The following is an 11,641-nucleotide window of genomic DNA, read 5'->3' as shown; positions in this document are numbered from 1 at the left end:
ATGGCGCCGAGCGGATCGCCCAGCGCCCGGCGACCGCCTAGCGCTAGGCGATTTTTAATTCCGAAAAACCGCTCGGCGGTTTTCGGAGGCTGCAATGGTTCGCCTAGCGACCGCCTAGCGCCGGCGCTCGGCTAGGCGGTGCGCTAGGCGCCATTGTGGATAGCCTAATTTGATGGATAAATATGAAAAATTAATTAATGCTAATTGGCCGTTGCAATAGTTACTGTCTACAGTTAATTATACCATCTATCTGTCTATTGTACTGTACTCTTTCAATCCTAGGCTAGGTTAGTTTTTTTTTAACATTATTAGAGCATCTCCAGTGGGCGGACATCCCACTAGGACATCCACTAGGACATCCCAAAAACACCTCCTGCCACGTCACGAGGACTTCCCATCCCACTGCCACGTCACTAGGACATCCCCTCCTATGTCCGCCCTTCCCACTAGGACATCCCGTAAAAAAAAATCACAATAATTTAATTACGTAAAAACGGAAATATAATTTTGACACGGAATACGGGAAAGCAAAATACGGGCAAAAATACATATTCATAAAACATAAAAAAAACATAGTTAGAAAAAAGCAAAATACATAGTCATTCGAAAAAAGAAAAATACATAATCTGTTGGATATTTTAGTGTAATTGGATTAACTTGATTGATCAATATAATTATAACGAGACATCAAATAAGTTGGAAGTGCGGAGTGCACACTTATTTGAATTCGTTATGATTAGACGGGGGTTCGGGGGCAGCGCCCCCGAGAGCGGGGTCCAAGGGGCAGAGCCCCTGGCTGGGGTTTGGAATTTTTTTATTTCCATTAAAGTTACTGTGCAGAAATCTTCATCCGGAAATGAAATTTTCGATAATTGAAGGACCAAATTGCAATTTTATAACCCGCCAACAATCAGTTATTTTCGGTTGTGAAATGAAGGGATGCAACGTTTCATCCTAAACCTCTACATAATCCAACATCCCCGGCTCACTCCGCGTTGAAATGAAGTTCAACGAGCCGTATATATAGAGTTTTTTTTTTTTTAAAATAATAATTTCCAGACGTCCGACCGGGACGTCCGACCCTTGCCACAGTGGCGGACGTCCGCCCGCCCGTCGTCGGGACGTCCGAGGACACCCGACGTCCTCACGGGACGTCCGTATCCGACCTAAACGCCACAATGGCGGACGTCCCGGTCGCCCGTCGCGACGTCCGACCGGATGTCCGACCGGACGTCCGCCATTGGAGATGCTCTTAACGTTATTAACTACTTTTCTTCGTTCACCATTTAAATCAATGTTTTAATTCAGTACTGAATAAGTTTTAAGAAATTTTTTTAATTTATGAGTAAATATGAAAAAAAAAATTAGTGGGATATATGTTATATTTTTATATAATTAATTTTATAATAGAATGTGAGTGTGTGTAATGAGTATAAGGTCCACTTACTAAAAATGATAAAAAGGAAAATTATCTTTAAATGACATATAATCTGAAGTAACAAAATGTGTCATGTTTTGACGAAGTGAAAGAATATCATTTTCTCCTATTTTATACTCATGTTTATCCTATTTATTCATTTTTTTCAAAATAAAAATATCTTATTTGGACTAGAATGGAGGGAGTATATATATACCAGCAAAACAATTGTAGCCGGAATATCGGCGGCGGCGGAAATGTTGCAGGTGGAGAGTTGTTTTCACGGCTCTTGTAAACCGTCAAATTCATCAGTAGTTAGCAGACTTAGTTAGACACTAGAAAAATAACATGAAAAATATTTATAAAATAAGCAACCTAAACATGAAAGCCAAAATAGAATTTCTATAAAGAGGTTCTCTTTCTATCTCTTCCCCACACCATTTAGCATTCCCACTCCTCACTTCCTCTGTTTTCCCGTCGTCTCCCCCTACACCTAAAATCCTCAGGGCGGCCAGAGTAGAAGTAATCTTTTTCTGTCCATCTAGAAAAAAAAGGCGACTGCGATTGATTGTTGAGCTGCATTGCATTGATGTTTAATTCAACATAAAGGATCGCAATTTTTGCAGTGTGTTTTCTGACAACCCTGCTCTTTTTCCCCATTCGTTTTTGCGTCTCACAGAAGCAAAATCAAAAGAAATATTCTTGCGCTATTCGCAAAGAGAAGAAAAGCAAAGCAGAAGGCTATATATAATATACCCTATCAACAGATCTCGATTTTCCACACTAAAAAAAACAGAGGAATCAAACAAAGCCTAAATGGAACGCCTGCCGGAATCCTTTTCCGGCGTCCACAACGACATGGCGGAGCAATTCCAGATCATTTGGGGGCAGATCAAGGCGCCGCTAATCGTGCCGCTGCTGAACATGGCAGTGTTCCTCTGCTTGGCAATGTCAGTCATGCTGTTCATCGAGAGGGTTTACATGGCCGTCGTCATCACTCTCGTCAAAATCTTCGGCCGAAAAGCCGATAGGAGATACAAATGGGAGTCAATGAAGGACGATTTGGAGCTCGGCAACTCCTCCTACCCTATGATTCTCGTCCAAATCCCTATGTACAACGAAAGAGAGGTAGCTCTCCTTGTGTAATGCATTTATATGTTTCAAATCCCCATTCCAATTCTACTGCACAGGTTTATCAGCTCTCGATCGGAGCTGCATGCGGCCTATCCTGGCCGTCGGATCGAATCATAGTCCAAGTTCTCGATGATTCAACCGACCCCACCATCAAGGTATAACTATGAAAATTGAAAATCTCAATTATAATGTTATGTACGAATCTGGAGCAATAATATTTGAATAATGCAATAGAATATGGTGGAAATGGAGTGCCAGAGATGGGCGAGCAAAGGGATAAACATCAAATACGAAATCCGCGACAACAGAAACGGATACAAAGCAGGGGCTCTTAAAGAAGGCCTCAAACATTCCTACGTTAAACAGTGCGATTACGTGGCAATATTCGATGCTGATTTCCAACCGGAACCCGATTTCCTGTGGCGAACCATCCCTTTCCTCGTCCACAACCCCGACCTTGCCCTCGTCCAAGCTCGCTGGAAATTCGGTACTATTCCTCTTCTCTATCTCTCTCGTGTTAATTAAGGATTATTCATGCTTGGATTTGGAGACTGTCGGTGATGACACTAATGAGAGTGACTGCCTATCCACCACTCAAAACAACCATGCTTCACTGTGTGTTGAGAACATAAAGCCAAAAGGGGTTGATGTAGAAATTAAAGACCATTCAATTTTTGACTTAAAAGTGCTAGTTTCCAGGTTTATAATGGTGTGGTTTGTGAAATGATGTTGTGTCCATTGTTGTAACGGAAATACAACTGTAGGTCGTCCTAGAAAGTTGATAGTGAGAACTGTATAAGTGATACCTCGTGGATTGACTTTATTATCCTTTTTCCCATCTGAGGAAAAGAGTTGGTAAATATAGTAAATCTTTCATTCTTAAAAAAAGGAGGGTGTGTGGACAAGGGGTAGTTTTGTCCTTGGTCCCTACCTTTTTTAAGCCAGCAATCGCATGTGCTGACCGCTGAGGCCCGAGGGCATGCATATATGAGTTGTGGTGGGCCGCAATCTTCATCTACCGACACCCTTCTTCATTCAGTTAGATGGTGGCATTTACTTTTGTTATGGCCCTAAACACTAATTGTTGTTGAATGTTTTATTTAACTAGGATTAGTTAATAATGAGAAATAATTTATCTTCCCAGTTAATGCCAACGAATGCTTGATGACGAGAATGCAAGAAATGTCGCTCGACTATCATTTCACAGTGGAACAAGAAGTAGGCTCATCCACCTATTCTTTCTTTGGATTCAATGGTAATGACATACTCTTACATTAGATGATTGGAACTCATGGGTAATATCACTGTAATAATAATCCTAATACAAATCTATGATGTTTGTGAAAATTTGAAGGAACTGCTGGTGTGTGGAGGATTGCTGCAATTGAGGAGGCGGGAGGATGGAAAGATCGTACAACGGTTGAGGATATGGACTTGGCCGTTCGTGCGAGTCTTAAAGGATGGAAATTCTTGTATCTTGGCTCTCTTGAGGTACCTAATGAAACAAGTCATGTTTTCTACTTTGATGATCGCTATTAAAATGAAGTAACGGTATTGTACTGTTTGTTGCAGGTGAAAAACGAGTTGCCTAGCACGTTCAAGGCGTATAGATACCAACAACATCGTTGGTCGTGTGGCCCTGCAAATTTGTTCAGGAAGATGTTGTCTGAGATCATAAGAAACAAGGTTGAGCAACCTCTTTCTCTCTCTCTTAATCCTGTGTCTGATCCTTGAGAAATATGGATATGGATAGGGACAGCTGATCAAACTATAAATGCGTTTATTTGCAGAAAGTGTCATTGTGGAAGAAGGTTCATGTCATATACAGTTTCTTCTTCATAAGGAAGATAGTAGCCCATATAGTAACATTTGTGTTCTACTGCGTCGTGCTACCTGCTACCGTGTTGGTACCGGAAGTTCAGATTCCGAAATGGGGTGCAGTTTACATTCCTTCCATCATCACTCTCCTCAACGCAGTTGGAACTCCGAGGTCCCAATTTCTTGCACCTCGAATTGGCCTAATGTTCATTTGACTTTCTTCTTTTGTTTGATGTTATGAGCTCGAATATGTAGGTCACTCCATTTGCTTGTTTTCTGGATCCTCTTCGAGAACGTGATGTCACTGCACCGCGCCAAGGCCACCTTGATCGGGTTGCTTGAGGCGGGGAGAGTGAATGAGTGGATTGTCACTGAAAAACTCGGCGACGCACTTAAGTTCAAATCTGCACTCAAAGCTTTCAAGAAACCTCGGTTTAGGATAGGAGATAGGTACATTTTGTGATCAATGAATGCATCTCTTGGTCATTTTTAGCATATACTCCGTATATATATAACCTGCAAGAATCTGATAGATCATTTTTTTCTGAAACAGAATCCATTTGTTAGAGCTTGCTATTGGTTGCTACCTCTTCTTTTGTGGCTGCTATGACATTGCATTTGGGAAAAACCACTTCTTCATATACCTCTTTGTCCAGGCAACGGCCTTCTTCATCATGGGATTTGGCTATGTTGGCACCTTCGTCCCTTCTTGAGAAGGAACTTCTCGTCGCTTGCTTCGATTAGTGTTTTGCTAAATTTGGAAGCATGATGCAGTCTTGGTTCCCTTTCTCCTCTTTTTTTTTTGCTCTTGTATACTGCTCTTTTTTTACATGTAGAAAGTGAGTGTATTCTTTTAGGTTTAAGCATAAGAGTTGGAGCTCAGGGTTGTTGTGGATTTTGTTTTTTCATGTGTATATTATAAAGTTGGATCACTGAAAATTGAAAATAACATTTGTTTTCTGTATCAATTTCATTTTCTGGTTGTTCATAATTCCAAGGTTGTTTGAATTAGACAGAATCAAAGTCTGAAAAGCAGCATATGCAACAATAAGCCTGTACATTAGGCAGTTGAATAGACCTCCCATCTTAAATTTTTCTTTTCTAATAAATAAAATAACTAATAAACAAAACAAAAAACAGATAGCAATTGAACAGTGGAAATTTATTGTTTTCACCTACTGGGATTAATGGGAGATGCACTTAATAAGAGATTATTTTTACCCAACTGCTGCCTTAAATATTGGTGATCAGAAAATTGAATGCAGTTGTACAGAAAGCAACCCTCTAATTAGGCAGTTGTGGATTTTGAGTTTCATTACAAGATGAACAATAACATATTTCTACAACAAAGCAATATGAAAGAACTGTTCTATTCTGTGGTACAGAATTGCACATTTTAAAAATAAATTCAGGCTCTCTGTTTCCAAGTGCCAAGGTATTATAACACACACTTTGGAACCTCTGTTTAATAATTAAAAAAAAAGAGAATATAAATCAACTAATTGTTGCCTTACATAAAACTCTTGTAATTTTATTCCTTATATAAATCAACTCATCTTTTTTGTTATACTTATATCACTTTCATTATTGGTTAGACATGACGGCATTATCAGTAACGATGTAAACGCAATTAGGTAGCTAGTTGTTATTAGAGGTGAATAAATATAGCTTAATCTTGTTTTAAGGTGGCAAACCAATTAATTAGTCATAGAGCTATTGAATTGCTAAGGATTTAAGGCATTGATATTGTTCTATGACAGTTAATTTCAAGCTAATTAAAGTCAAAATAATTGTGCGCCAGACTTTAAATTTCTAATAATGAGTTTATTGAACTGTTTGTAGAGTAAATTTCAAAATCCACTTTGAATATACTGATGTTATTTCGTTAAATTTCAGTGGGTCGTCCCCTATATCTATATGGATTTTGAACTATATTTTTAGCCTTTGTGATAGTAATTATAATCATAAATTATTTGGAGTGAAGAACTTAAAATATGTACCATAAAGGGCAGATGGGCATTATTTATGGTAGAATTTGATGTCAAAATATATTTGTGATCTTATTGTGGCTATGGCAGTGGATGCTGCTAATCTTTTACAAAGATAGAACAAGATTAGCATGTATAGAAATTAAAAAGGTACAATAACTTTTTAATATCATCCCCTAATAATACTATTAAAATAGAAAATGTTAATATTTGGTAATTAGATAAGATGTGTGTTTCTCAGAATTCTCTATATGCTGCAACAACTCTTTTATTTTGGACCTCATTTGGGCCGGTCCAACATATTTTTATCCAACATTATAATAAAACGGTGATTCTAAGCATAGCCCCATTTTACTTTTTGTAGCCCGTCTACTTTAAAATTTTTAAATTTATTTAACAAATTAGTACTCCCTTCATTCCATAGTAATAGAGTCATTTTGTCATTTTAGTACGTTCCATAGTAATAGAGTCATTTTCTTTTTTAGTAAAAGTCAACACATTTTTCCATACCTACTTTACTCTCTCTTACTTTTTTCTCCATTCATCTCTCTACCTTTTTCATTTTCCACTTTATTCTCCTTTTACTTAACTCACCTAACACATTTTCTTAATCTTCGTGCCGAAAAGAAACGTCTCCGTTACTATGGAACGGATGGAGTAGTATTTTATTAATCAAAATCCATCGAGCACCAAAAATTGATTGGTTATGAAAAGCATATCGATGCTAGTTGTGGTCGGATGAAAGCATTTGCAGTTACTGCTATATGCCATATCCATGACATATAGCTATGCCATATCCATGACATATAGCAGCATAACATTTGGTTTGGACATCAGGGAACCGATGGATTGTGCATATGCTATATTCATTGACTCATTGAATCAATTGTAGAATGGAATTCCACGTAACTACCTGCATTAACTCATCATGACCCATTCGGTCATAAGTTATATGAGATATGAAGTGACTTCGAATCAACAATAGCAACCGTTCGCGATAGATTGTCCACATCTACCTAGGTTAAAAATATCAATGATTTACTTTTACAAGGTAACGACTGGAAGATCGTAGTTAACCGTGAGTCTACCCATCAGTTTATAATTTAGTAGAAGAAAAACTTATTTGTTCTATTATTAATTTATTTTTATAAATTTAATTAACAAATAATAATAAATGACAAACTATAGATAAATTTATTCTTATAAATTCTTAGAAATTAGAGTTTATCAACTTAAGTCCTTAAGCATATTTTGTGTATATACCATAATACCACCACCTATAATACACATAAATAGCTTACAATGAAGCGAAAATGAATTTTTAATCCCTTTTGTCCGAGTTATAAATTCAATTTTCTATGCATTTGGGGTTAGACATATTGTACTTTGTATGATTTTTTATTTATTTTTATCTAAATCTATATCAAATGTTTAGTTGATGAGTTTGGTACATTCGGGTCGAAAATGGACTTAAAAAAGATCAAAGACGAAGAGTACAAAGAATGGATCAATCCATGCAAATAGTTTTTAGTCGGAAAACATTTCTTGATGTTTTCGTAGAATTGTCATATCTTTTGCTATCAAACTTAGACTGAAGCATGTAAGATTTTCACGCAAAACGCCCTCTTGAATAATAAATCTCATGAAGGAAGGATGAGAGTTTTCAAACTACACATCTATCTATTTTATATTGTAAATACTCTCTAATGAAATTAAAAAATAATGTGGGTCCATGAATAATATAGTTTATGTGGTATGAAAAAGTGATTTGATATCCTAGTTATATACTCCATGTGTCTCTAAACAATAGTAGTAGTTGTTTTTTAATTTTGGACCGCCCATAAAATTAGTCTCCTTCCAATTTTTGACAAGTTTTTCTTTTTTATAATGTAAGTTATATTCTCCACTAATAATACTTTAATTTTTTTTTCTATGTCTCACCCACTTTACCAATTTCACGTATAAAACATATCTAAAGTCCTTATTTTTGGAAAATAGAGGTAGTCTGTTATTCATAAAATCTAATAAAATTGAGAAAAATATTTTTGTAATAATATAGAAAAATATTATTTCAAGTATATTACATTAATTACAATAAATACTACTCCGTGTTTTTCACGCGGTGAAATATGATTAATCCAAGGTGTGGAAGCCTTTTTTAGTTAAATGGCAAAAGATAATAAACTCAGAATAGCCGTTGAAAGCAACAGCTAGATTTGAGTAGGTTGGTCATAAAATCTGTGTAAGCTCCCCTTCATCCTATTTTGGAGCTTATCAACATAAAAATTATTTTATTAGAATGACAGTTAATAGAAACAAGAATTACTTTATAATTTAAAAATTGAAAAAAAAAATGTGCAGATCGGAGTCGCTCAAGTCCACATTCAGCAACTGTTAATATAATAGTAGTACTAATTTGTTCAAAAATTTGAAGTGGGCATATATTATATACCTTATATATGTGTATCATATGTTCATAATTTGTTCTAAAACTTCTTGTGGTCTTACTGATACATACTACTACCATATATCAAAATCTTAAGAAGAACCCAAACTACTGATTTTTATAAAATCATTCTCCTTATCCCTTTCTCCAAATCTCCATCTATTAGTATCTCTTCATTTCCCTTGTTTAAATTGATAGAAATCCATGAGTTCCATCTTATCGATTACCATCTTTAAGATAAATTCTCCAATTCCCCATTAGTCTTCTGGCCTATTGAATCAAACTAAAGTAATGCATTTTCTGTAATAGATCTCGGTTTTTCTTCCTCTGTTTGTAGTTAAAAAGCAGAGGAATATGGAGGGAAGCCGGAAAATGGAGTGGGTTTGGGAGGTGATGATTTCTGGAGCGGAAGAGCAATTGACGCTAGTGTTGGGGAAGATGAAGGCGTCGACGATAATCGTCCCGTTGCTGGACATCTCCATGGCTATCTGCTTGATAATGTCGGTTATGCTGTTCGTGGAGCGGGTGTACATGGCTGTCGTCATCACCATCGTCAAGATCTCAGGCCGAAAACCAGATACCAGATACCAATGCCAGCCGATCGAGCAAGATTTGGAGCAGGGGAACCTCGCCTACCCAATGGTTCTCGTCCAAGTCCCTATGTTCAACGAAAGAGAAGTCTACCAGCTCTCCATCGGAGCTGCATGCCGCCTTTCTTGGCCTTCCGACCGCTTCATCGTTCAAGTCCTCGACGACTCAACCGACCTCGCCATCAAGGTAGTATGTCGGAATTAATATTGTTAACTAAACATGGATTTGAATGATTGAATCCTGCAATTGCAAATGCAGAGTATGGTGGAAGCGGAGTGCGAGAGATGGGCGAGCCAAGGGATTAATATAAAATACGAGATTCGAGACAACAGAAACGGATACAAAGCCGGGGCTCTTAAAGAAGGGCTCAAGCGCTCCTACGTCAAGGAATGCGACCATGTCGCTATATTCGACGCGGATTTCCAACCCGAGCCTGATTTCCTGCAGCGCACCATCCCCTTCCTCATCCACAACCCGCAGATCGGCCTCGTGCAGGCCCGTTGGAAGTTTGGTAGTAATTTCTTATTCAAGTTCAACAACAGATTTCTTTTTTTTTTTGTTTTGTTTTCACTTGCATTGCATGTTAGAATATGTCAGAATGCCAACTCAGGTTGGTTGGTGAATTGTGTATCCACCACACATGCCTTTCACTCGCACGTGCTCTAGTAATTTTGTAGGATTAATTTAGTTTTTGCTGATTTGTTTTTTTTTTTTGGTTCTAGAATTTGAGTGTAAAAGTGATTAACGAAGTTATTGTTGGCAGTGAATGCGAACGAATGCTTGATGACGAGAATGCAAGAAATGTCGCTGAATTATCACTTCACAGTGGAGCAAGAAGTTGGGTCATCCACATATGCTTTTTTTGGATTCAATGGTAGTACTACTTCTCTTGTAGTGTAGAACAATAATGTAGGTAGATTAATTAGGTAAATAAATTAAATGGATAGGAACTGCTGGAGTGTGGAGGATGGCAGCAATTGAGGAGGCAGGAGGTTGGAATGACCGTACAACAGTTGAGGATATGGATTTGGCCATTCGTGCTAGTCTTAAAGGCTGGAAATTCGTATATGTCGGCGCTCTACAGGTACATACATTAACATACACACTGACTTGGATTCGATCGATATAGGTTAAGTAAGAGTAAATAAAATCAATTGTTGCAGGTGAAAAATGAGTTGCCTAGCACGTTCAAGGCATACAGATACCAACAACATCGTTGGTCGTGTGGGCCCGCCAATCTGTTTCGGAAGATGTTGTTGGAGATTATACGGAACAAGGTTAAATACAAGAATGTCTTGATTAATTTTGAGTATGGATGTAGTGCTTTTAACACTGGTTTTTATTTGGATGAATGCAGAAAGTTACACTGTGGACCAAAGTTCATGTTATATACAGTTTCTTCTTGGTGAGGAAGATTATAGCTCATATAGTGACGTTCGTGTTTTATTGTGTTGTACTTCCTGCTGCGGTGTTGGTACCCGACTACGAAATCCCAAAATGGGGTGCAGTCTACATTCCCACGATCATCACCGTCCTCAACGCAATCAGCACCCCCAGGTCCCATTGTGTTATGTTAAATAGTCCAGTTTAGGTTTTTTTTAATATATATAATTTGGTGTTATTTTTAAAATAGAAATAAATATTTTTTGTACAGGTCAATTCATTTAGTTGTTTTCTGGATCGTCTTTGAAAATGTGATGGCATTGCATCGTACAAAAGGCACATTCATCGGGTTGTTAGAAGTGGGCAGAGTAAACGAGTGGATTGTCACTGAGAAACTTGGCGACGCTCTCAAGATCAAATCTATTGGGAATGCTGCGAAGGTCGTCAAACCTGCCGCTACCAATCAACGACGCTTCAAATTTATCGACAGGTAGTATTATATTAGAGTAGTATATTGTTATTGAGTGTAATGTTTGGAAGTTAATCTAACGTAATTAAAACGTACAGATTTCATTTTTTAGAGCTTGGATTCGGTTTCTACCTCTTATTGTGTGGATGCTACGACCTCATTTATGGAAAATACCACTTCTTCATCTACCTCCTCCTCCAATCAATCGCCTTCTTCGTCATGGGATTCGGTTATGTCGGCACTTTTGTCCCCTCCTCTTCAACTTAATTACTACTACATCTTTCTTGCTTCTTACATATAGTAGGAGTTGGAGCTCATTGTGCTAGTTTTGTCACGAGTATATTGTAAGCTTGATTGTCTCATCATATTATTCTAATAAAATGTCCTTTTGTGTA

General features: G+C 37.5%; 2 protein-coding genes across 3 annotated transcripts; both read left to right on the top strand.

Moving 5' to 3' along the window:
- The first annotated feature begins 1,830 nt into the window (after positions 1-1,830).
- LOC121748037 (glucomannan 4-beta-mannosyltransferase 9-like) lies at positions 1,831-5,337 on the top strand. The gene is made up of 9 exons (XM_042142257.1): positions 1,831-2,545; positions 2,608-2,706; positions 2,786-3,038; positions 3,696-3,806; positions 3,906-4,042; positions 4,124-4,237; positions 4,342-4,541; positions 4,625-4,819; positions 4,923-5,337. The coding sequence occupies exons 1-9, from the start codon at positions 2,234-2,236 to the stop codon at positions 5,080-5,082; spliced, it is 1,581 nt and encodes a 526-aa protein (XP_041998191.1). The 5' UTR covers positions 1,831-2,233; the 3' UTR covers positions 5,083-5,337.
- A 3,372-nt stretch (positions 5,338-8,709) lies between these two features.
- Positions 8,710-11,641, top strand: LOC121798804 (glucomannan 4-beta-mannosyltransferase 9-like). Of its 2 annotated transcripts, none has more exons than XM_042197999.1 (8): positions 8,710-9,580; positions 9,653-9,905; positions 10,158-10,268; positions 10,342-10,478; positions 10,558-10,671; positions 10,752-10,951; positions 11,028-11,267; positions 11,345-11,641. In XM_042197999.1, the coding sequence occupies exons 1-8, from the start codon at positions 9,158-9,160 to the stop codon at positions 11,511-11,513; spliced, it is 1,647 nt and encodes a 548-aa protein (XP_042053933.1). In that variant the 5' UTR covers positions 8,710-9,157; the 3' UTR covers positions 11,514-11,641. The 2 variants fall into 2 exon arrangements, with proteins under 2 accessions (XP_042053933.1, XP_042053942.1); XM_042198008.1 differs by having other exon boundaries at positions 8,713-9,580; positions 11,049-11,267.

The sequence above is a fragment of the Salvia splendens genome, chromosome 1, assembly GCF_004379255.2.
Source record: "Salvia splendens isolate huo1 chromosome 1, SspV2, whole genome shotgun sequence".
Taxonomy (NCBI): domain Eukaryota; kingdom Viridiplantae; phylum Streptophyta; class Magnoliopsida; order Lamiales; family Lamiaceae; genus Salvia; species Salvia splendens.
This window is presented reverse-complemented; position numbering and strand designations above follow the sequence as displayed.

Coding starts and splice junctions, on each gene's coding strand:
- LOC121798804 (XM_042197999.1), top strand. CDS start 9,158: ATGGAGGGAAGCCGGAAAATGGAGTGGGTTTGGGAGGTGATGATTTCT. Junction 10,269..10,341: donor TGCTTTTTTTGGATTCAATG/GTAGTACTACTT, acceptor TTAAATGGATAG/GAACTGCTGGAGTGTGGAGG. Junction 10,672..10,751: donor TGGAGATTATACGGAACAAG/GTTAAATACAAG, acceptor GGATGAATGCAG/AAAGTTACACTGTGGACCAA.
- LOC121748037 (XM_042142257.1), top strand. CDS start 2,234: ATGGAACGCCTGCCGGAATCCTTTTCCGGCGTCCACAACGACATGGCG. Junction 3,807..3,905: donor TTCTTTCTTTGGATTCAATG/GTAATGACATAC, acceptor GAAAATTTGAAG/GAACTGCTGGTGTGTGGAGG. Junction 4,238..4,341: donor CTGAGATCATAAGAAACAAG/GTTGAGCAACCT, acceptor GTTTATTTGCAG/AAAGTGTCATTGTGGAAGAA.